This window comes from Caenorhabditis remanei, chromosome X, assembly GCF_010183535.1.
Source record: "Caenorhabditis remanei strain PX506 chromosome X, whole genome shotgun sequence".
Classification (NCBI taxonomy): domain Eukaryota; kingdom Metazoa; phylum Nematoda; class Chromadorea; order Rhabditida; family Rhabditidae; genus Caenorhabditis; species Caenorhabditis remanei.
In genome coordinates this window covers 9,848,373-9,871,014 of record NC_071333.1, presented here as the reverse complement: position 1 = coordinate 9,871,014, position 22,642 = coordinate 9,848,373, and the positions used below count along the sequence as shown (strand labels likewise).

Here is a 22,642-nt window from a genome sequence, read left to right as displayed (position 1 = left end):
TGTGAGGAAAACAAGGAAAGCCCTTGTGAAGAATTAAAAGATAAAATATCCGCTTCTGCAGCTCAAGCAACAGTAATTCACACCAAATTGAAAGTGAGTTTATTGTTCGAAGTTAGTTTTTCTAACTACAGCTGAAATTTACCTATTTGATTTTTTTTTGAAATTTCAAGCAGTAGTCTCAACGACATAATTTCAATGTTTATATTTTTTCAATGTTACAGAACCTGATCAAAGACGGAATCCTGAAAACTGACGGAATTTCCAAAGACGAACTCGAACATTTTCAAATTTTTGTGCAGCTTGTATCGAAGCGTTTTGACCACTCATTATGTAAACTGTTAAGTAAGAAAGAACTGTTATAGACGCATCAAAGATTGTTCATTTTTTGCAGTTGTGACAGTCAAGAGGCCAGACGAACAGAAAGAATTCGATAACGAAATCGAAAAACTGTTCAGAGATCTTCGGATGAAAGAAAAAACTTGGTCGTTTGCATGTGTTCAGAACTATCTCATGTACATTGATCATTTGAAACGCACATATCAACCTAAAGAGATCGCAACGTCTCTCACGGAGGTACCTTTATGCTTCAAAACGTCATTTGGTGAATATTATGTATTCAGCGGTTGCTTTGCAATGCTTCAATTAGAAACTATTTCAGATTTTTCCGGATTTGGGTTTTCTCAATGGCAAATCTTTCATTGCCTCGTTGAACCACTTTGCTACACTAGCCAAAAAAGTCGACGAGTTGCTATCAAACAAATTCCTCAAAGCGGTTGAAAACGTTCATTCTTTTGTCCCATTAAATGCATCTATGGCAAAACACCAATGCTTCCAACTTCTCCAACTAATTGATTTGAAGAGTGAAATATCCATATCAACATATTCACACTTGTTATATCGATATAATGTTTTCGCAGACGACATCTTTATGAGAATCATAGAAAATCGGGAAAACTCCAACTACGCTGATGCACTAAAAAATGAATTCACCAGTTTTGGATTTGCTTTCCGAGTAAGTATCTAATCAATCAACAAGTTGTGTTTCAAAAACCTAATTACCATTATATAAGTATAGCAACATTTCTGTTTTCAGAACACTTTGTTTCGAAAGTCGAATTTGAATAATCACTCTCTCGATTCTCCAAATATTGATGTTGTTTTTGGTTCCCTTCTTCTTGCTAATTTTTACGAGGATTTTTGCAAGCTTCAGCAAAGACATTGTATGTTTTTCATAGTGAAACCAGTGACTGTAATTTACAAGTTTTCAGACAAAGATGGTTCTATATTTCTCACTAATGCAATTCGTCAATACTCAGTAAAAGCCCACGGAACTCAAGTTTTGTTCTCAATTCTTTTTGCTATCGAGCGTGGGAAACATTTTCTTAAACAAGACATTGATGATTTCAAAAGTTATTTGACGAAGGCAAGTGACATTTTTGAACAAACAGAAATCATTGTCTCTTTAAAGGTCTATCATCAAATGGCTTGTGTGAATGATCCTATTAGAACAAACTCTGTGTACGAAACTGTTCGAAAAACATTCAATATTCCATCGGACACCGAATTAGTGAATTTTTATCATATGCCCAGAGACGAAAATAAGACCGAACACAATCTGGACATATATAACTGGTTTCAAGCTCCACATACTAATCACGAAATGCGTCGAAATTATCAACCCGCTCGACCTGTTCAGCGTTTTCAACCTGCTCAGCCTGTTTACCGTTTTCAACCTGCTCAGCCTGTACAAAATGTTCCACATGTTCAAAATGCTCAGCATGGTCCGCCTGTTCAATATGCTCAATATGCTTTTCCTGTTCAGTATTTGCAGCCTGTTCAGAATGTTCAGCATTTTCAACATGTTCAGCCTAGACAGAATGTTCAGCATGTTCAATATTCTCTGCATGGTCCGCCGGTTCAACATTCTCAACATGTTCAGCCTGTACGGCATGTTCAGCCTGTTGTTCGAAATCAAAACGATTCCGACGATATTATCACAATCGATTAAATATCTTGCTATTATGTGTATTGGGTGCGTTGGTTTGTTACTACCATCTGGTCATTTTTAATTGTTTCCCTGCTTTTCTCATGTCCTGTTATGTTTTTTAAGCTTTGTGTAAAGCAGTGTTAATTAAGATTTCTATAGTTTTCAGGTGTTTGTATGGACATTCGTTTTTATGATGCTTCCCCTTTTTTTTCAAATCTTTGTCAACATTATAATTGCTAGAATTTTGATGGCTACGTACCAAAATTACTAAAAACCCCTACTTGTCTTCTGCCCAATTTGAGCCAATTCGAGAAAACTCTAATTTTTATGTTTCTAGGATTCTAATGATTCTTCATTTTATTATTTACTAGTTTTCAATCTCAACATGTTCATGCAATTATGATTCTCATTTGGTGTGCAACTTCGTATTTCTATGCGTTTTATGTTTACTACTATTTGCTTCATGTTTATTACAGTGTTGTGAAAGAATTGTCTTCTTGTGATCAATTTTCCCTCATAATTTTGTACTTCTGTTGCCTTTTTAATGAGTTATAATTAAAACGACAAATCACTTTGGTACTACCGAACGCGCTTAAACGTTTTGAAATGTTATTTGAAATTTGGTGTTTTTTACGAAATTAAACATAATTTGAACCATCGGGAAATGCTCTTGATTTTTTGATGTTTGTTAGACATTTTGATTTAATTATAAAAACAGAAGACTGTGTTATTCCATAGTTTTTTATCCTCAGGAGTCTAAGTTTTTCAAACGTTGAAAAAGAGGGGGTGAAAATTTTTCAAATGCATTCAAAGGAGAAAACCCGGCAAACATTTTTGTGTCTGAAGTTATAATTAACAATTTTGTCTAAAATGAGAAACTGAAATCTTGCTTCATCACTGTTATTGTATTATCCCATTCGGCTATCAACCGTTAGTAACAACAATTTTTTGAACACGATCTAAGATTCATAACTAACTGTGGACAAATACGATTGGACTCACCATATATTTTTATATTGATCAATTTTTTAAATATGTTAAGAGACGATATATCTTTTTTTCAGATATTCAAAAAGATAATAGTTTACCATCAAACATTCGAAAAATGAAAAGTGAACTTAAGCACTAACTTGGAAGAAGAGTTGATTTGAAGAGTACTAAAATACATCACTAAAAATAGAATTGCTTAATTTCTGGGTAACCTGGCTAATAATTAATAATCCATGGTTAGAAAAGTGTTTTATTTAAATGTTGATATCCAGATTGTATGAACATAAAACATTTTTTTTAGGTTCAAATCAAATCCTTCCCAAAACAATAAAGTGAATAGATGAGTAATGAGTAATGGTTGTTCTTTCCCGCCCTAGTATTTCTTCTCTTTCGTTTCTGCCTGTCCGACGTTTTCTCCTGCTATCGTCGTCGTCGTCGTCACCGTCTAACCACACTTTTTGACAAAGGCGCCGAGTGTATCAGCAGCCGGATCGCGGCTGATAATATGTATAGTGTCATTGCCTCTCTTAATACATTCACCACTTCTATTATCCTAATTATTATCACCTGTTCCTGGGTATTGCAATCGGTTCCTGTATCCACTTCTTCCTACAGAACTCTTTTATATGGCGAAAAACTGAAAGGTTTTCTGACGGTTGGTCCTTTTTTCTCATTTGGTGTCATTATTGTTAGAGGAAGTTGTCTTATCTTGCGGGGGTGATAGTGCGAGTTGATTCGATTCAGTGGGGTCGAAATGAAGAGAAAAAACTATCGTAGTGTAAATCATCCCTTCGTATTTCAGTGTTTCTTCTATTTTCCCAAGGTTATTTCCTTCGTTTGGAAGACACTAAAAACAAGATTATTCACTTGAAAACATACCAAATATTATATCTCTCACGTATTATTTTCTTTCCATGAATATCCTATTAATGACGTTCCGAACATATCAGATAAAAAGTTTTGCATTACTTTTCTAACATATTACAAGTATCTATATGAAACCTAATGATAATAAAAATTTGTCATTTTAGTGTTTCATTAAATTTTTTGATGAATTCAAAAGATGCGGTTGACCCAAATTGGAACGATCATAACTACACTTTTCCGAGACTAACAACCGTAAAGTTTTTTCGGTTCTATCAATCAAACACATCACTGATTCATTGAATGAGATCAAAAAGATAAAAACACACGTGATTTGGATAAGAGAAGAGGTTGGGTTGAAATCGAATGTTTTCTCTGCACGATTTCAAAGTTTCTTCTTGTTTTTAACGATTCCCAATCGACATTCCAGATTTCGCCTGCCGACGAGAATGGTGATACCTACATAGTTAGTTTCGACATAAAAGAAAAACCAAATGATACTTTGGTATGGGCAGTACACACCTCATCCGCTCCTTACGACATGGCTGTAATGACTGATAATTGTCGACGAGTGAAAAAAAGTCCACCGGTTGTGAAGAACATGCCGGTTACCGATTCGACCATCAATGGAGATGGACTAGCTGGCAACACGTTGGTAGTTTCCGGTGATAACAGTGAGGTGGGGGTCACAGATTTGTCGATGACTGTACACTTTTCTGCAAAACGTGTATATTGAAGGTTCTTGCTTGCGCGACAGTTATCATCCCTGGCAAGGAGTTGATGCACGCTTCGTTTCATCAGGAACCAATTGAAGGACACGTTCATATAATACCAATCAAAAACAATGCGGTAATGATAGGTGTTTGAGGAATTGAGGTAATAAACATGTTTGTTTTTTTAGGTTCGATTGGTGCCTGATCTCAAGTACATGTCTAAATTTGACTATGTTGAACCGGAAAAAAAGATTATGACATGGGCTTTTGTGGATTCATGTTTCAATACTAATGACTCAACAAAGCAAACGGATTACAGTGAAGTTGGGGTGGACTCCAGGGCAACTTTTGTATACAGTAAGTTCTTTGCTTCTTCAGGATAATTTTGTGAATTAAAATATCGGACCTTGGTACAGAGTAGATTCAGTTTCGAGAACAGCAATGTTGCAAAATTTCTCCATCCCATGGTTCTCGTAACTTTGAAAACCCAGACTGATAACATTATCACGTTCTTTGTGTCTTCTGCGTCTTTTGAAAAAATTACAAAAAGTAATATGATAATAGAAAAACAAAGATCAAACTAATTTCCAGCACTTCCGGAGAATTACACATTGGAAGCGTTGGCGTTGTATCGAGAGGACAAAATGTTTGCATGTGCAGACATAGTAAATGTAGAACCAAGAACATTGAAATCACTTGGTGTAACGCTACGACAGAATCATTATTTTGAGCCAGTAGTTGGGTTGAAATCCCCACCTAAAGAACTTCACATTCGGGATGATTGCTTGGACATTTCAACGGAAATAATTCACAAATGTTATATGAGTTACTATCCATCAGTGAGCATATTTGGATCAGAATCAATTATGTTGAAAGTAACAGCCCTGGTAAGAAAGATAATTGGTTAAAAGGTATATTTCAGAGTTTGGTACTAAATACTTCCTGCAGTGCTCTGAGACCTCAATTCGCACGTCCTGCCGCTATTGCTACATTCCTTCATCCCATTATTGGAAGGTAAGAAAACATTATTCTGAGAACTTTTACATCTCAAGTGTTTTAGAATTGCACTAGTCGACACCGATGACAAAATTTTGCTGACTGGAGAAATTAGGAACATTTTTGATGAGATGTCTACAAGAGCTACTGTTCTGGTATATAAGTATTCATTTAAAAGATTATCTTTTCATCTATGCTTTCAGGTTTCAAACAAAACTGCCGAATCAACTTCATGTACACATACCACTTGCGATACATGCCACAGGGTGGAGAATGCTGCTGTCGTAGTGGGTAAAAACGAGAAAGCGGTAACAATGACAGGCGTTTTCAACTGGTTCAATATCTCGGATATGCGATCGGCGATAATTGATCTTGAATGGATGAAAGTTTGTGCCAATCTGACGATTCTTCCATCTGGGGCGCTCACAATGCATGCAATGGTGAAACGAGTTGCTCCATTCTCATCAGCTACTGTTGCGTCTGTTGTTGCACTTGAATACCCTGCAAACAATTATACCGAGGTTTTTTGAAATGAACATTTTTTTCAAAATTTAGCAGAGTTCCAGATTTTAATAAACAAAAAACAGAAGTTTACTGATGTTCAAGCTCATTTCCGTCCACTTGACCGAAGTATCACCAGTGGTCCTCCATGTGGAGATCAAAATCTTGGAGGCGTCACTAAAGTCTCATGGATAAACGGATTGAAGAGGAATCTAATGAGCCAGGAAAATGATTCGAGTGTGATTTTCGATGAGAATTTTGTTACTGGAGCAACAAGTATGCTGGGTACCTCAATTCTTTTGAAAGAAGGTAAAGAAGTATTCTGCGGTCATTTCGAACCACCATGTGACAGAACTGTCGCTTTTGCTGAATTTGGACACCCATTTGACGGTTATATAAAAATGGTTAGCTTTTGTTGATACTTCTAAATAATTTAACAGTTTTAGACCCAATATGTGAACTCAAACTGGGAATCTGGATTTCCAACCGAAATTTATTATTCGCTGAAGTACAGTAACCAAACAGACCCAACTGTAAATCCGGTATATTTTTTATTACTTCTTCAGAAAGTTATTTTGTTATCTCACAGGAATCTGTCACTTGGGACATTGTGAGTGATCAAAACCTAACCTGCAATACTGCTTTGATATTCAACCCATTACAAGTTGATGTGAGTTTGAAGATTTTGTTCCTTTTTCCGTTTCTCAAACTCAATAAAACTTCTTTTTATCTAGGAAACCGAATGCTCTATCCAAAGATACGAGTTTTGCCCTATCGGAAGTGCTGCAAACCGCTCGAAACCTCTTCTAATGCATGCTCGCTGGCATTTAACCGCCCAAAGTTTCCCACTTTCCGGCCCTTACTCAGGTTTGTATCATAGTATTGCAACTAGCAGAGTTCAATTGATAGAACATTTTCAGTTGTTGGAAAAACTCTCAGGTTGCGTTCCATCAAGAATCCGAGTCAAGTGGGATGTTACCCAGTGAAAAAAGTGTCAGAGGTGCGTGAAAAATAGATTAAACTACTTTTATTTTGAAATGAATAAGATGAATCAATAATAATATTTAGAGAAAGTTGTTTTCAGGCGACATTCAGATGGGTGGTTTACACCAACACATCGCTGTCAACAGTACAGAAAAGAATTTCTGAGAAGACTAAAGTTCCAACATTCAAAGCGAGTTTACACCGTATTTTGTATTAAAGAAAACTTAGTTTTTTTTCAGATTGAAGTAGATTACACACGAGAGCTTTATCAGACAAGGTGCACGATTTTTAGAATTACAATTCTGGGTGAGCAGTTGATATTTTGAAAATTCAAATGTGAAAGTTGTTTGTATTTCAGAAGAAGATGAGAAACTGGAACAAATCTTAGACTCATTCGATGTAGAAGCCCGGAAGTTTATAAACGACACCGAGTTAGTGTGCAGTGGAACACAAGCGTTATCACCTGAAGCGACAAATGCTATATCTCAGAATATAATCACCTCATCATCCGTCTCACACTCATTTGTCTCAATTCCCTTGCCAAAACTATTACTTTTCATAGCTATTCGTTTTCTTTGATTGTTTGTTTTTCAAAAATATGTGGTTCATCAAATACGTGTATAACTACGTTTTTAATAATGCTATATATATATATTTTGCCATCTTGGTCCAATGATAAATCTGTAAATAAATGGAGAAGTGAGTGTTCGCATAACACGATTATAAACTTCCGGTGCGCAATGTGTACATCTCACTTTTTCTTTCCCTTATTCAGGTCTCCAGATTAGTCCGTCTTCTTCTCTTCTCGTAACGATCACATCGAGCAAAACGTAATTCCACCTGCTTGTCGTAAGCGTGTAATCGTTATTTCTCGATTCTGCATTTGAGGTTTTTCTCCTGTGTTATGCGTCTTAAGAATTTTCTCGAGTTTTTGATAATTATAGGTTTATTAATGCGAAATACAGATAGGGCAAGCAAAATTTTTCATTCAATGTGTTTTTTGAGTTAATGTAACAAACTTTTGTCATACTAAATTTCGAAACAAACTATCGTTCGGTTATTCACAGCTAATGGTTAAGTCGAAATGTTATCTTTTCATATTTCGCAAGATCTATATCCACTCACAAACACACGAAGCGTGTATACATGCCGTTACCCTATTACAACCAAAACTGATATCTTATCTGGATTCCGTGGAATTTTTGAGCGGAATTCATCAAATTTGTGTGACCAAATGTCACATGAAGACGCAGTAAGCAACGCATAAATTCACCCTGTTGAAGAAGGCGAGCAATATAGGAGAAATAAGGAGGAAGAGATGAGGAGAACCTCCGTCCAGGACCCCCGCTTCCAACAACCATTTCCTTTCACGTCAAAACTAGCAATATGTTTCTCGAAGCGGGTTAGGTGGGACCCATTTTTTACGAGCGATTACAACAAGTTGCACTTACTACACTCTCCCGTTTTATTCATATTTTGTATGTTGTACAAAGTTGCAAAATATATATATATATAAATAGATATATTCTAAATTTTAGTTAGTCGGATTCCCTAACGAATAACTACCATCGTTATGAACATTCACATAGCGACCGGCTTATTTTCTGTTGCTCATTAGTTGTACCCTGCTTCCCGTAACAAGGTTCATTAGAGAACAAAGAGTGTATTACCTTCTTGATTCATTAGTTAGGCACATTTTCGTTATGTTCAGATGAATAAATCTTCCAGATTCTGTTTTAAAAAAGTAGCAAAGTTGCATGTGATGTTTTTAAGTTCTCATGAAGAATGCACTTGGTTATGATCGAAAACTAGTCATATCCGTTTTTCGCCCATTTTTTTGGTTTTGAGTGATAAGTTTGCATGCACTTTTTTCTATTTCCGGTAGTGGTATCCTATAGTTCATCTCGATTGATCTTTTCAAATAAAGACTGTTATTTTTCAATATTAATACGAACGAACTCAAGCAGTTTTTGCTTTTTTTCACATGATTGTTCTTGTTCTTCAATTTTTTATTAAACTTATATCTCTAATTTATACATCATTTGTCTCAGTTTACTTACCATTAGTAGAATAAAATGCCTGAATAAAGAAACGTTCATTTTATAGCTTTCGCAATCGCAATCCGCAAAAAGGGACGCCGTCAGTGGTGTCCACTTCTGTTCCATTAGAAGGCCACCCTTCGCAGCAGCATTCACACCGGTTACTTAGCGACGCGAGCCGTCTATTAGTGTGCTAGAGAGAGTGGACACCAACTCGGGCAGAAATATAAAGCTTGACCCTTACGAACCCTTGATATATCGCCGTTCAACGACCACCGTGGGGCCGGGAATGCGTTCCAGGCTATGGCCCTTTTGGTTTTCACTCCTTTATTTTTTATCATTATCAGAAGTTGTTGCACAACGTAATGCCACCTGCTCGGGTTAGTCTTATTTTTTAATTCACATTGAATTCTACACAATTTTGACATATTTTCAGGAACGGTTGTTCTTAATGCAACGAAAGACTTCCAATATCTTACGACACCAAATTATGAGACGAGCTATAAGTATCCTGCTTTTTTAGACTGCAAGTTTTTTATTAAAGCTCCTGATAAATCACGTGTTGTCATTGATATAATTGACTTGGAAATGGAACCACGGATATTCGAAGAATGTTCCGATTTTGTTGGATTGTCAGAAGGTGAGTGGTAAATTGAGAAAAATAAGCTGAACCAATTTAGAAATTGTACATTTTTATTAGTTTGAAAGCGGAAGCCTTATTTCTTGCTTGTCTGCTATGAACATGTGAACACTAAGCTGAGAAATACGCCAATATTTTTCAGATGTGACCGAAAAGAACTTTTCAAGAATCATTACGCTCTGTGAGAGTTTGCGGATGCGGCAGGTAATTATTAAGTTGAATGAATATATAAATTCTATCAATAATTCCAGTTCATATCAACATCAAATACCATTACTGTCATTTTTCAATCTGATGAATTGTTTGAATTTCGTGGTGCTAGGTTAAGCTATCGTTATTATGGTTAGTTGTTTTTTTTTGTTATTTGATTTCCAAATGTAACAAATTAACAGTTATCTATTTCTATCGCTTATGACAGAAACAGACTTTGAGAACTAAGAACACACTAAACTCACAACAAATACCTTTTATTGAGTTTCGCAAAAACGAGAACTTAGAACTGATTTAATCATTCAAGAAGAGTTCATATTTGACCTTTTGACGTGGCTTGGGTCATCCGGATTCCACGTTCCTTCTCTCCTTTGATTTCTTCTCTTCCAATGGGTTTCGTGGCTGAAGAACCTAGGCGAAGCCACTTCCCCCTCCTCTCGGCGATCGGGCGTCCTTTTCCGAAGACTCTCTCCAATCCAAATTGTGGTATCCTGTCCGAGTGTTTCATCCTTCTTCAGCTGACATCCAGTTGAATTATTCGGCAACGCCATCCGCAGATACTGTCGAAGACCATCCAGCGACTTCTGATTCCACTTCTCCAAGATGAGTGGTATTTTGTGCTTTCCAACTGGCATCAGCGGATCCACCACCTCCACGTTGACTGACTTCTCCATCCATATTTTCCACTTTTCGGTCACTTTGGCGACGTCCCCAAATTCACATTGTAGACTTCTCGGCATCATCCAGACTTTCTCCACTTCCTTCGCAACTGATTTTACGAACTCAACTCTCTCGCTGTTCTCATCCTCCTTATCAGTGTACTCAACAAGCACCACTGCCTCCTTCACTTCTCCCCAATCGAACTTCTGAGTCCACCCCGTTATCGTCTTATTACGATACTCGAGAACACCTGGCCCCCTCGCCTCCAATCTAGGTCCGATGACCGCAACACTCGCCCGAATCTTCACCTTCTTTCTTTCCTTCTCCCCTTCCGACTTGAACACCTCTCCCACGTCACCCGTGCTTGCACTTCTCCCCCTCTCTCCACGCACGGCAACGCTCTTGCACTGTATCTCTGATACCTCCGTCGGAACCTTCCGAAGTTTCTCTCCTGGTCTCTCCCGTTTCTTCTCAACTCCAATGAACTGTACTTCTGCCGAGTTCTCTTCGGCATTCACCAAACCATATGGATCTTTCCATTTCAGCTCAACGCCAATGCTCTCAAAAGCATTAGTTCCTATCAGTATCTTCTCCACCCAATTGTCAACCAACTGGAAAACTACTCTCACTTTCCGCCCTCTGACCACCATGGGAATTTTGATCTGCCCCCTGACTCTCATCTTAGAGTTTGACGCATTCAAAATTGTGAATGTCGGCTTTCCGAACACTTCAACTTCCTTTTCCCAGTCACGACACCCCGCCTTCAACCTCTCATAAGCAGTAGTCGATATCACCGATACGACTGCCCCACTATCAATGACAACCCGTCTCCGTTGTCCCAACATCTCCACCATTTCCACGGTTTCCACCCCAGCATTCTTGACAGTCCCCTCCTGGATCTGCACTTTATCGACTCTTTTCGATACACATTGCCAGGAACCATGTCCAATTCCTCCACAAGTGAAGCATTTCATTTTCGCTCCACTATCTCTTCTCTCCTCTACAGTTTTCCGGTCACCACGCCTGCCATGCATCGAGAATTCGTCATCCGAATCCCTTGGGGACCACTTTCTGACCACCTCCAACCTCGAGGGCACCGGAACTTCCTTAGTATCACGGGCCTGTCCAGCCTTCTTAGGATCACTTTTCTGCTTTCTGAGCAGTCCTCTCAACTCGCTACTTGCCTCACGCTCCTCCTTTAGCGTCTTTTTGTACTTCGAGACAGCCTCCTCAGCCAATCTCTTCTCCTCTTTCACCTTGTTCACTTCTCTAAACAACGTCTCTCTCTCCTTATTCCAAGCATCTTGTAACAATGCCAACTCATCCTGGGCCTTTTTGACATTCTCCACGATGCCACCTGGCACCATTTCTACACCGTTCTCACAGAGTTCACGCAACTCTTCTACCGTTTCCACTCCATTTTCCTTCATTACTCCAATAATCTCTAGCGGCCATCTCTCTCCGCCAAGCTCTTCAAATCGTTCTCGCAACTCATGACAGTACTTTTTCACCGGCTCTACAAGCACTTCTGACTGTCTCTCATTGCCTTTGCACGCCGCCTTGAGTGCCTCATACATATCACTCTCCATACGACCCGACGACTCCAAAAAGTCAGTGAATCCCTTCACCAACTTGCGTCTCTCCTTCAGTCTCACCTCGTTCATTTGGACAGCCCATGACTTCTCGGAAGAAGTAACACTCGAGCTTCCCTTTTTCGTTCTCTCCACACTGAACGACATCACCGTTTCTCACCACCGTCTCACCAATATCACACCAAAGTATCTCACCACGGTCTCACCGTTTTTTTCTCTCAAAACGAATTCGAATTGAGAAATAGTTCTAATAGCGAAGGAGCTCGGATCAGGTCTTATCACCTTCACCAGCGTCTGACTTCTACTACTACAACTAATTTGGTTCGGCCCCCAAGTTATCTATTTCTATCGCTTATGACAGAAACAGACTTTGAGAACTAACAACACACTAAACTCACAACAAATACCTTTTATTGAGTTTCGCAAAAACGAGAACTTAGAACTGATTTAATCATTCAAGAAGAGTTCATATTTGACCTTTTGACGTGGCTTGGGTCATCCGGATTCCACGTTCCTTCTCTCCTTTGATTTCTTCTCTTCCAATGGGTTTCGTGGCTGAAGAACCTAGGCGAAGCCACTTAACTATATATCTCCTTGTGTCTAAATGTTACAATATTTTACAACTGAAAACTGATGTTGATCACACTATATATGCATTATTCTGTTTTCAGAACTTCCATCATGTCCCCCGGGCTGGACAGAGCTATCCAACCAGACATGTGTACGTCTAGAAACTGATCAAAAAACAGACTGGGTCAGAGCTCAGGTATATTCAAACCTAGAGATGACTAAATTCGATGATATATTTTTAGAACCGATGTTTGGATCAACGAAGTAACCTGTTGATGCTGGAAAACGATGCTAAAGTGAATGAACTGGAAAGTGAGTTTTAAGAAAAATAGTTATAGTATGACTAAACTCCGGGATTTGACATTACAGAATTGTACAAAGCTGTTCCTACTAAACTATGGACTGGAAATAACGATGCAGCAATTGAAGGGAAACTAGTTGATATTAGCAGTAGGGAAGCTCCCCTTTTAACCAGGTACAGTGGCAAAAAAACACTTAATTTGTGTTGAATTGGATATTTCAGTCAAACTTTCTCTTCTCTGACTGATAACAACGACGATAATGATTGCATGACACTGCAATTTGGAGATACTGAAATGTTGCGAATGGATAGTTGCGCTTCACTAAATGGTTATATTTGTGAGATGAAAAAAGACGGAACATCAGTATTGTACGATCCTCCAATTGAAGAAATTAAAGGAGGTTCCTTCTCAAAAACTAGTCAGTATACGTTATGGATACTTTTGTTTTTAATTGGCTTGCTATTCTTGACAATTCTCGCCTTCCTGTGTTTCAGTGAGTTTTAACATTCTCTCACATTTTGTTTACGACATTTTTTGTTTTTCAGTCTGCTGGAAACAAAAAGACGCTCGAGTTCACACAGAAAACGCAACCATTCAGCAGAATGCATTCATGAGCGACTCTGCGCCTCGTGCGGACCAACCAAGAGTAGCCGCACCTGGACAAAGTGAGTTTCCTAGATCGTTTCGTGAATTTTATAAATTATCTATCATGTTAAGGTAACTCTTATAATTTCATTATTTTCTTTGATTTTCTGATTTATTGAATTCAGATACCGTGCATATTGCAAATGACACTAACAGAACAGCTCGCAGTTCTCCTGTTGTTGTACCCATTGAAAATAATAGACCACCACCGAAGAAATTTCCCATGGCTCCCGTGCCAAACAGACTACCGATGCATGAAGAACCATCTGGGTCTGAACCGGCTGTGGAGACTGCGATCCTTGGTGGTGACAATGACATTGAAACTGTGAGTGCGGCTCCACAGCCACAGCCAAGAACACTCCCACCAATGCCAACGAGAGAAGGAACATTCCAAAGTATCAATACAAGGTTTGTAATACCATCTGATCTTCATATTCAAGTCATTGATTTCAGAGATGGTAGCACGATGAGAACCCGAAGGAACAAAGAACTGTTCGAACGACCCATCATGCACGTCCTGGACAATGTCTCTGCAATATCATTGGACGAGTTTTGGAGCAACAAAAAACCCTGAGCAATCTGAACACAGTTAAACAAGCGATCAGCTTAGGGTGCTACGACTAGTTTCACGGGTTTTATGAAATTCATTCGTTCATTTATTTTTTCATGCTTTGAGTATTTATGTTACTGCCAAAAAAACAACAAAATATGTCTTTCTTTATTATGAAGAATATCATTTTTGATCGTTGATGCAATCTTCTCATCCGTAAATGCAAGAAATAAGTAGATCATATCACAAGATTTTGTGTGGGAGCTCATGATTGTGGAATATGACGTTTAAGAAGCAAGATAATGGCATAAAGAACATCAAACAACATCGAAAACGTCTTGTCTCGAATTTATGTCCTCATACTTCACCGGAGGTAGTGCCATTGGCAAGACTACGCATCTGAAGAACGTTCGATTCCTACGGAGGCCAAGGAAGTTTTTCCAATTCGATTTGAAACCTTTGTTGAGTCTTTTTCTAGCACTCAATTTCTTTTGTGATCCCGTCAGTTTCTGTAAATTCGTATTCTAGAAACTAAAATTAAGAATTGAATTATACCAAGTAATCTATGTAAGTACATCCAATGGAAATCAAGTAGACGTTCCATAATGTCAATCCTCCAACCATAATCAGAAGGATAGCGCTGAGCAAATAACAGAAAACAACCGATGTGCGAGCAAACCCTGAAATAATAACATTTTTTGTTTCGAAGTCTAAGTGTTTTTGTTATTCTAAACAACTTTAAATTTTTTAATTTTCTTCGTACTACAATGCCGTGTTTTCACTTTGGTTTTACGATTAGAGTGTTTGAATTTCTATACAACAACGTTAGAACCACTGACCGTCATAATCGCAAATAATGTCCTGAAGAGGTGCATGTTGTAGTATTGTCGTGCAATAAGTTGTTTGAGAGTAGTCCTGAATATAACAGTTGAAAACCATGCATTAATGGCATCCCGTACCAAAAATAAATGATCGTAAAATGACTGATAACCGGCAATAATGATAGTAGCTGCAGCTAGTGTAAGATTAGCGACGAACAAAAAGAAATGGCGATGGTTGTGAGATCCAACACACTGGTTGATCCAAATACAATGGTGATCCATCCCAAGAACACATCTCTCACATACAGAGCAATGGTGGGCACGATCACTTTTCCAGTAGTTGCACTTTTCACAAAATGCATCTCCCTCTTCCTAACAAGAAATCGTTTTGTTCGTTTGTCTGTTACACAAAAACTCACCCCGGGGTTGACAACTGGCGGTATCGTTCTTGCTTTGTAATAATGATATTGGATATTGAACAAAAAATATAATCCCATCACTCCCAGTGTAACAAGAAACCATACCGGTTTGTATCTGAAATTTGATTAATCAAATATGAAATGTTTAATGATAAGCAGCAATTTACTGGATCGCAACAAATGAATAACTCACAATTGTTCGTATGGAATTATGATAAAAAAGGAAGTGAAGGCAAGGAACGTTGAGATGAAATACACGAAGAGAACCAAGAACTGAAAAATTATGTTTTACTTTTTATTGTTTTTGTTTTTTTGTTGAAAAAAACCATCAGAGACCAAACGTTTTCACGATACGGTAGAACATGTCGATGCATATTTTGCTTTGTATGATTGGCAATCATTATTGCGTCCTATTAATGCATGTTATATGTTTTCTCTTCTCGTTACAAAATTAGTTTCATTCCGGAAAAAAGCTATTGAGCTAATCAAGTTCTTACTTTTTTCATAAAATATTTTATTTGTTTTCCTCTCATTCCGTCACTTCTGATATTCAAAATTTTCAACCAGGAATTGGAAATTCGAGGAGAAATGCTTCATTAGCAGCGAGCCTTTTCATTTCCTCCATTTCTTCGATTCTTTATTTCGCATCGATGCAGAGCAGCTGGGCACCGGCTCATTTCTTTTTCGTGGTGGCTGCTCTCCCATCTGCTCTTCCAAACATTCGCTTTTGATTTTCAAGTTCAAATGGTTTTGATTAGTTTTCCGTATTTTGCAATATTCTCATTTTAAATTTTCAACGGCAATTTTTTGGCTCATTTCCGTCTTTGCGCAACTCAGAATTTAATTAGAATTCCTGTTTTTCAGAGCTTTACTTACTTTTCCAAGCTGACGCATAGTAGAATTGGCCACATTCATCATCGGCACAAAAGTTCCGTCATCGATCTTCCTGTCGATTAAGTCACATAGCCGGTTCATCCTTTCTGAAAATTATATAGAGAAGGATAGTACAACCAAAAGTGAGAAACAACCACTCACCATTGCACATTTTTTCTTTTTCTTCCGTTATACTCGTCTTCCCATCGTACTACAAGTCCCTGCCTTCTCCTTTTTTTCCTTTGAATAGAGGTTCGGTCGAAAGGATGAATGCCTACGTTTTGGCCCGGCAAGCGCGCAGACCGAAAGTATCTCCAAGAAATAGCGTACTGGCCTCGGAGAGTGCAGACATGACATTGACCGTGCAATAGTGTGTTGAGGTCCACCAGTGCGCCTTGGAGACTATTGGCGAAGCAGGGGAAAAATAGCGTGCGCGGGCGAAGAGAGTACAGGGTTTGAAGGAGATGCGAAAAGTGAAATAGAGTAGAAGAGACATGCGGAGAGTGGACACAAAAACATTGATGAGGAGTCGAGCCGTTCTTTTTACCCTCTCTGCTCTATGCGTCTCCCATTTACGCACAACGCCAACGTTATCATTGATTTGTTTCACTTCAACACCAGTATACTTCCAATTTAGTTTGCTGCTTGTAGAGCTTCTTTTTCAGCACGAGACTTTGGCTACGTGAGTTTTTGGGAACATCTCTTCGATTAAAAGATATTCAAGGAAATAGGGAGTGAATGAGAGATAGGAAGATTATGGTAGCGCTACTGTCTTTTCGCAGACGACGTCACATGACCGGTTGCAGTTTTTTTGTTGAGACTATTTGAATATATGGCCTTGCCGAAAGGAACCCCGCGGCCTTGCATTCAGGTGTTTTACGAATTGGATCTCATGTTCCCTTGAATGGAAAAAAAACGATTCTGGTTTCAAAACCTGTCGACAGATCACAGAAGTACAGCTATAAATCTAAAATTCTTTTTACCACTACAAATTCGTCCGAAGTCATAGATATTTTTAACTTCGAAGCACCTCTTGTTGACTGGAAAAGAAGAAACTGTCATTGAGAAATGTTCAATCCAGAAATCATCTATCAGCTATGTAACTATTTAAAAAACACCACGACGTTGTTTTTGTATACATCTTCATTGTTATTTTGGTTCCCTAGAATTCAAAAACATCAACAATTTCCTCGTGATTTTGAAGTCAGTTTTTGATAAAATCTTAAAAAAAGAGAAAGAAAGAACCAATATTCAAAATTGACAAGGTTAGAAGATAACAATCTATTGCAGACGCTTCTTCACAGTTTCCATTTACTTCTCTTCTTCTTTTTTGAGAACAGATCGTCGGAGATGAATCTTTTTCTTTCATTTTTTGTCTCCTCCTACTATCTAGATCGCAGGCGAATCAACCCCATTCTGCCCTATTCTCATCCCACTCCCATTCCTTTTTTCCTCATTTTTTTCTTACTCTCATTCGTTTCGTGTAACGCCTTCATACGTCCCATTCTAATTTCCTCGCGTTTCTCTGCTCGTGTCAAGCTACCAAGCACTTTCAAAAGAACTGCTCAATTGTTGGTTTTGAGCGACGAGAACTGACGCCGGCTGCTTCATTTTTCGTGCATCCGTTCAGAGGACCAGGCACTGCCAGGGCATGGAGGAGAAGCGACGCTGCTGGCTCCTCGATTTTTCAAGACACTCGCTTGGTTGGATAACTGGCTTATTGGCACAATTTTGGTTTCTCATCGTTTCAATTTTCAACAAAAGAAAGACAGAAAATACAGTTGAGGGTTAGTTCCACGATTCAGGGACAGTAATGTGTTGTACTATTGTCTTTGGAGATAGCGCTATCAATAAGAAATAACGATACGTTTCAGTACTTGTTCACTAGGTTAGATATTGAAGCACAATTTCGTTTACTTCAATTTTTTTGGTGTAGTACTGTACAGGTCTCTGTGATTCTGGCTTTCAGTTTTCACTTTTTCTGAAGCTCTGTGACTTCCACAGACACAGTATCCACGCTATATGATTTATGATGCAGCGTTCCATTTATAACTGGGAACATTCCATATCTCAGAGATTTCCTTCTCCTTTCATCTCTTTTCATCTCTTGTCACCTTATCACATCTAATCTCTAGAATCTGGTTTTTTGAACTGCATAACACATTTCCTGTCTCTAACACCTCACGAACTTTCATGCCGTCTTTTCTCAGTCGCATGATGATTAGAGCGGTTGGCACCACCTGGTACGGCAGCCCTCCATCTGCCTCGTTCCTTCTCGCGTTTTTCTTTCTGTTACCAAGACAACAACATTTGATGTTTTGTTTACTCCTTTGATACTTTCAGCTTTTTCCCAACTACATAAATCATTGATTTTTCAGAACTAACTATGGATGAGTTACGCCAACTGCATGAAGTTTATCTATCTCTGCTAGCTCAAAACCAACAGCTTACTTCGCGGCGGTTAAATTACTTGTTCAATCGCAACTCACCATATCTCAATCGTAGGGCAACTCAGATTGTGCTTGAGTAAGTTAAGAAATAGAGCTTTAGCTCACGCAGTTCATGTTTCTAGAAGTGCACATAGAGACGATGATAGATACCTGCGTGCACTCCAAAGAGCCATTCCTTATGATATCAAGAGACAGGTTAGATTCGAATTACCTAATTGAATTTTCAGTTTTCTAATTTTCAGGAGCGCATAAACATCGTTACGAGAATACCAAGATTCTTCAAAAATAACGCTGCGTTGTGGCAAGTGGTTGCTAGATATGTTGCTTTTGTCATCACCGAACCTGATTTGAACCACTACGAACTAAACAAATTTGAATATGCCCAGTTTTTGCTCTGTTTTCCTCGTTGTAGGTTTTCAAAATACTTAATTGTTGATACAAAATTCTTTTCAGCCGCTTGCACCCAAATACTCGATGAATTCATTAATGATACGCACCGTATAGCTGTTTTGGCTTATTTGGAATTACATGTAAAGCCAACCTGGGGTCTTTATGAAATGCAACAAGTGAGCAACGCCTACGGAATTGTACGTTTTAATAGACATTTCAAATAAACTGGGTGCAATTTCATTTTTTTGCAGATAGCTAGTAGAGTTCCACCACATGCAATGGAGTGTTTCGTGCGTCTCATATTGCTCTCTGAAAACTATTGCTACCACAGTATGATGGCTGCATTGACGCCACATGCAGAAAGTGGTCAACTAAGACTTGTAGATGCCATTGATTACATGAGAACAAAATGTGTCCCTTGCTCGGATAACATCCGCATCGGTACTGTCGATGACGATCTCAAATTTTCTATTGAAATTCAGTTTGTGCTTGCTGTGAGTAGAGTGGACTGAAATACGGGCTTAACGATCATTTTGTTTCAGCTGTTAAATAGATTGAATGTATATGGAGTTGACAGAGTGATGAGACTTCTTCAAAAACAAGACCTCGTAGACAGTGATGTTCTTCAAGAAGTCGCTAAAAGCCACATCCGCGCACTGGAGACTACTACAGACAATGTAAACTATATAATTTATTTTCATATAACATACTTAATTTTTACAGCAACCGGAGAGTCATGCAATGATATTTTTCTCCCGCCAGGCAGCGTTGACAAAGTATGCTCCAGAATACAAAGACAGAGTTCTTGAAAGAGTTCTGCGATTTGGAGAAGATAGACTAGAAGTCATGAATGACACTCAATGCCGAGTCTTTTGTTCGGTATAAAGTCTTTTTTTTCAGTTTACAACTAATAGTATTTTCAGATTCTGTGCACTGTAAGTTATCCAAAAAGGACATCTCGAAAAGAAGGGAGCGATGAACTTTTTGAGTTCTTGTTCAATCGTTTGATGGAATCTTTGCCAAAACTGGGCACCAATGATGTATGCAATACAACATCAACCTGTTTTTAATTAAGTTTATTTCAGATGAGACAAGAGTTCAACAACATGCAAACCATCTTGTACTGCCTTCATAGCTTATTCTCTATCGATGAACGGCGCAAGGAAATTATGGAACGTCTTGACCCACTCTGGGCTCACAAGTAAGCATCAATGTCGTATGGCATCTTCATCACAATCGTTACAGAATTTGCCATGCCGTTGACTTGCACATGGTCACATCGTGCAACATGAAGTATGATATCACAAGAAGCACTAATCGAGATGAATTGCAAAAGCTTAGACGCAATCAAAGCATTATCAACAGCACTGGGTAATATTCAATTATAAGAAACAAGCGTTTACAAACGTTAATTTTTTCAGACAACTTCTCGTCTACATGCTAGGACTGCTCCAAACAGATAAATTGCTCCTGGATCTGCCACACACAAGCAGAAGATCGTATCACCGAGGCAATCATAACCGGTATTCTTAATTATTAATCAAAATTCCGTTTTTCAGATGATACATTCACCGATTTGTTCACAAAATCTCTTAACATTGCTTTGACAAAAACTCAGACAACACCAGGATCACCTGTTGGCTTTTTCCATCGTAAAGCATTTGGACTCGTCGAGCTGCAGTTTGATGCGGATGGAGAGATCATTCCAGAGGATCCTACTATAGACGGGGAAAATAACAATGAGAACGATTCTGATGACAGCGACTCGGATGATGAGGATGATGAGTCCGATGAGGAGGAAGAGGACATTGAAGAAATTCCAGCTGAAAATGAAGAAAATGAAGGCGAAATAGACTTGGAAGATGAAGATGACGATGGTGACGCATCATCTGTTGCCTCAGAGTACACCATTGGATCAACTGACGATGAAGATGATTTGGAATGGGAACAATTTGTGCGTGATGGAGAAGCTGGTATTCTTCATTCTCAATGGGAAGTGAGACGCCAAGAAAATCTGCTCATTGGAAATGGACATGATAACACCGCTTTCTACGTGGGCGTCTCTTCATTTGTTGTCTTCATGGCTTCTGCTGTTTCCACCATTCAGTCTTCGCTCGATATCAATGACGATTACAGACTCTTCTAAATCATGAATTTGTTTGTCACACTTTTTCTGCGGTTCTAATCGCTCATTGTTTCATTTGATGTTTCGCTTGATCTATATTTCATCCAATATTTCCGTTCAATTTTCCCGCAGTGTATACACCCAAGCATTCGGCCGTTTTTCCATTGATTTTTCTCTCTGCGCAGTTCCTCGCTGTCCAGTTTTATATTGCGTCGTGTGAAAACACACACACAAACAATTTCTCAAACTACTTTTCGTTGGTTGGATATTTTTGTATCATTCCTATTTGTTTCAAATAATTTTCGTCTTTTATACTTTTCTTTTAATCTTTTCTACTTTTTCCGTTTTTTCTTAAGACTATCTTTTTTTAAATATCTTTTTCCGGTCGTAAATATTTAATTTGCTGTCCCGATTGCTTAATTTCCCGAATAAAGTTCAAAAAAGTATGCTCTCACTTTTATCATCTGTAACTTGTGGTTCTAATCCATTTAATACTTCTCACTCACCTCGATTTCCATTGTTACTAATCAACTTGTTGTAGAAAACCAGTAATGTCTGTTGCCTGGAATGTGCAAAACGGAGAGCTCGATGCTGTGAAGCAGACCGTTAATGACCAGAACGTTCATGAGGTCTATAACGGGCGGACTGCTGTTCAAATCGCCGCCGACTATGGTCAAACTGCTGTCATCGAGTATTTGATCAGCATTGGAGCTAACATCCAGGTATTGTCATTGTAATTTGTGAACGTGGCTAAGCATTTATCGATTCAGGATAAGGACAAGTACGGAATCACTCCACTGTTGTCCGCAGTCTGGGAAGGCCATATCGATTCGGTCAAATTGCTTCTTCAACACGTAAGTTTCTGATATTGAGCAATAGGATTGCCAACAATCTCATTTTTCGTAACATTATTGCTACCATACCCCATCAATTTACCTGAACTATTTTCAGGGTGCCGACCGCACTGTCCAGGCTCCGGATGGCACAGCTCTTATCGATTGCACCGAGGAAGAGTCGATCCGCGAACTGCTCAAAAACTAGGACCACCATCAGCTACTCACTTTTCAACACCATATACATGCATAATTATTGTTTGCCAAAGCTGACCGATCCGCTTAATTCACATTCATTTTAATCTCACACGCGGCATTTACAACTTTTTTCTCGTCCCTCCCATTCCCGATTTTTGATTCACTTTTTCTCTTTTTCTTCGCTTTATAGTGCGGTTGTGATGTAAACGCTAATCATCGATTCTTCATCCCACTTCTCTGTTCACGATTCTTGTCACATATGTATCTGCTTTCGATGCGACTACGTTTCA

At 38.6% G+C, this 22,642-nt stretch overlaps 7 protein-coding genes across 7 annotated transcripts; 5 read left to right on the top strand and 2 right to left on the bottom strand.

Moving 5' to 3' along the window:
* Window positions 1-3,482: 3,482 nt before the first annotated feature.
* Window positions 3,483-7,614, top strand: GCK72_023915 (uncharacterized protein; the record flags this gene model as incomplete). Its single annotated transcript, XM_053735623.1, has 16 exons — window positions 3,483-3,632; window positions 4,272-4,520; window positions 4,580-4,690; window positions 4,743-4,911; window positions 5,146-5,429; window positions 5,477-5,568; window positions 5,615-5,705; window positions 5,754-6,071; window positions 6,117-6,455; window positions 6,498-6,593; window positions 6,641-6,721; window positions 6,786-6,918; window positions 6,972-7,051; window positions 7,136-7,225; window positions 7,275-7,341; window positions 7,394-7,614. The coding sequence occupies 16 exons, from the start codon at window positions 3,483-3,485 to the stop codon at window positions 7,612-7,614; spliced, it is 2,571 nt and encodes an 856-aa protein (XP_053579189.1).
* Window positions 7,615-9,363: 1,749 nt separating this feature from the next.
* On the top strand, window positions 9,364-10,531 carry GCK72_023914 (uncharacterized protein; the record flags this gene model as incomplete). The annotated part of the gene is made up of 5 exons (XM_053735622.1): window positions 9,364-9,454; window positions 9,511-9,714; window positions 9,857-9,918; window positions 9,966-10,056; window positions 10,443-10,531. The coding sequence occupies 5 exons, from the start codon at window positions 9,364-9,366 to the stop codon at window positions 10,529-10,531; spliced, it is 537 nt and encodes a 178-aa protein (XP_053579188.1).
* Window positions 10,532-13,021: 2,490 nt separating this feature from the next.
* GCK72_023913 (uncharacterized protein) lies at window positions 13,022-14,267 on the top strand (the record flags this gene model as incomplete). The annotated part of the gene is made up of 6 exons (XM_053735621.1): window positions 13,022-13,058; window positions 13,116-13,221; window positions 13,270-13,541; window positions 13,594-13,713; window positions 13,819-14,101; window positions 14,147-14,267. 6 exons carry the CDS (start codon window positions 13,022-13,024, stop codon window positions 14,265-14,267), a joined length of 939 nt encoding a protein of 312 aa, XP_053579187.1.
* A 293-nt stretch (window positions 14,268-14,560) lies between these two features.
* Window positions 14,561-16,458, bottom strand: GCK72_023912 (uncharacterized protein; the record flags this gene model as incomplete). Its single annotated transcript, XM_053735620.1, has 7 exons — window positions 14,561-14,752; window positions 14,799-14,923; window positions 15,083-15,158; window positions 15,203-15,436; window positions 15,484-15,598; window positions 15,677-15,756; window positions 16,360-16,458. 7 exons carry the CDS (start codon window positions 16,456-16,458, stop codon window positions 14,561-14,563), a joined length of 921 nt encoding a protein of 306 aa, XP_053579186.1.
* Window positions 16,459-18,742: 2,284 nt separating this feature from the next.
* Window positions 18,743-21,342, top strand: GCK72_023911 (uncharacterized protein; the record flags this gene model as incomplete). Its single annotated transcript, XM_053735619.1, has 12 exons — window positions 18,743-18,882; window positions 18,929-19,001; window positions 19,049-19,214; window positions 19,260-19,393; window positions 19,448-19,690; window positions 19,739-19,873; window positions 19,920-20,075; window positions 20,120-20,236; window positions 20,282-20,397; window positions 20,442-20,567; window positions 20,618-20,706; window positions 20,756-21,342. 12 exons carry the CDS (start codon window positions 18,743-18,745, stop codon window positions 21,340-21,342), a joined length of 2,082 nt encoding a protein of 693 aa, XP_053579185.1.
* GCK72_023909 (uncharacterized protein) lies at window positions 20,811-22,371 on the bottom strand (the record flags this gene model as incomplete). The annotated part of the gene is made up of 3 exons (XM_053735618.1): window positions 20,811-21,019; window positions 21,828-21,912; window positions 22,258-22,371. 3 exons carry the CDS (start codon window positions 22,369-22,371, stop codon window positions 20,811-20,813), a joined length of 408 nt encoding a protein of 135 aa, XP_053579184.1.
* Window positions 21,873-22,362, top strand: GCK72_023910 (uncharacterized protein; the record flags this gene model as incomplete). The annotated part of the gene is made up of 3 exons (XM_003109746.2): window positions 21,873-22,043; window positions 22,092-22,175; window positions 22,273-22,362. The coding sequence occupies 3 exons, from the start codon at window positions 21,873-21,875 to the stop codon at window positions 22,360-22,362; spliced, it is 345 nt and encodes a 114-aa protein (XP_003109794.1).
* Window positions 22,372-22,642: the final 271 nt, after the last annotated feature.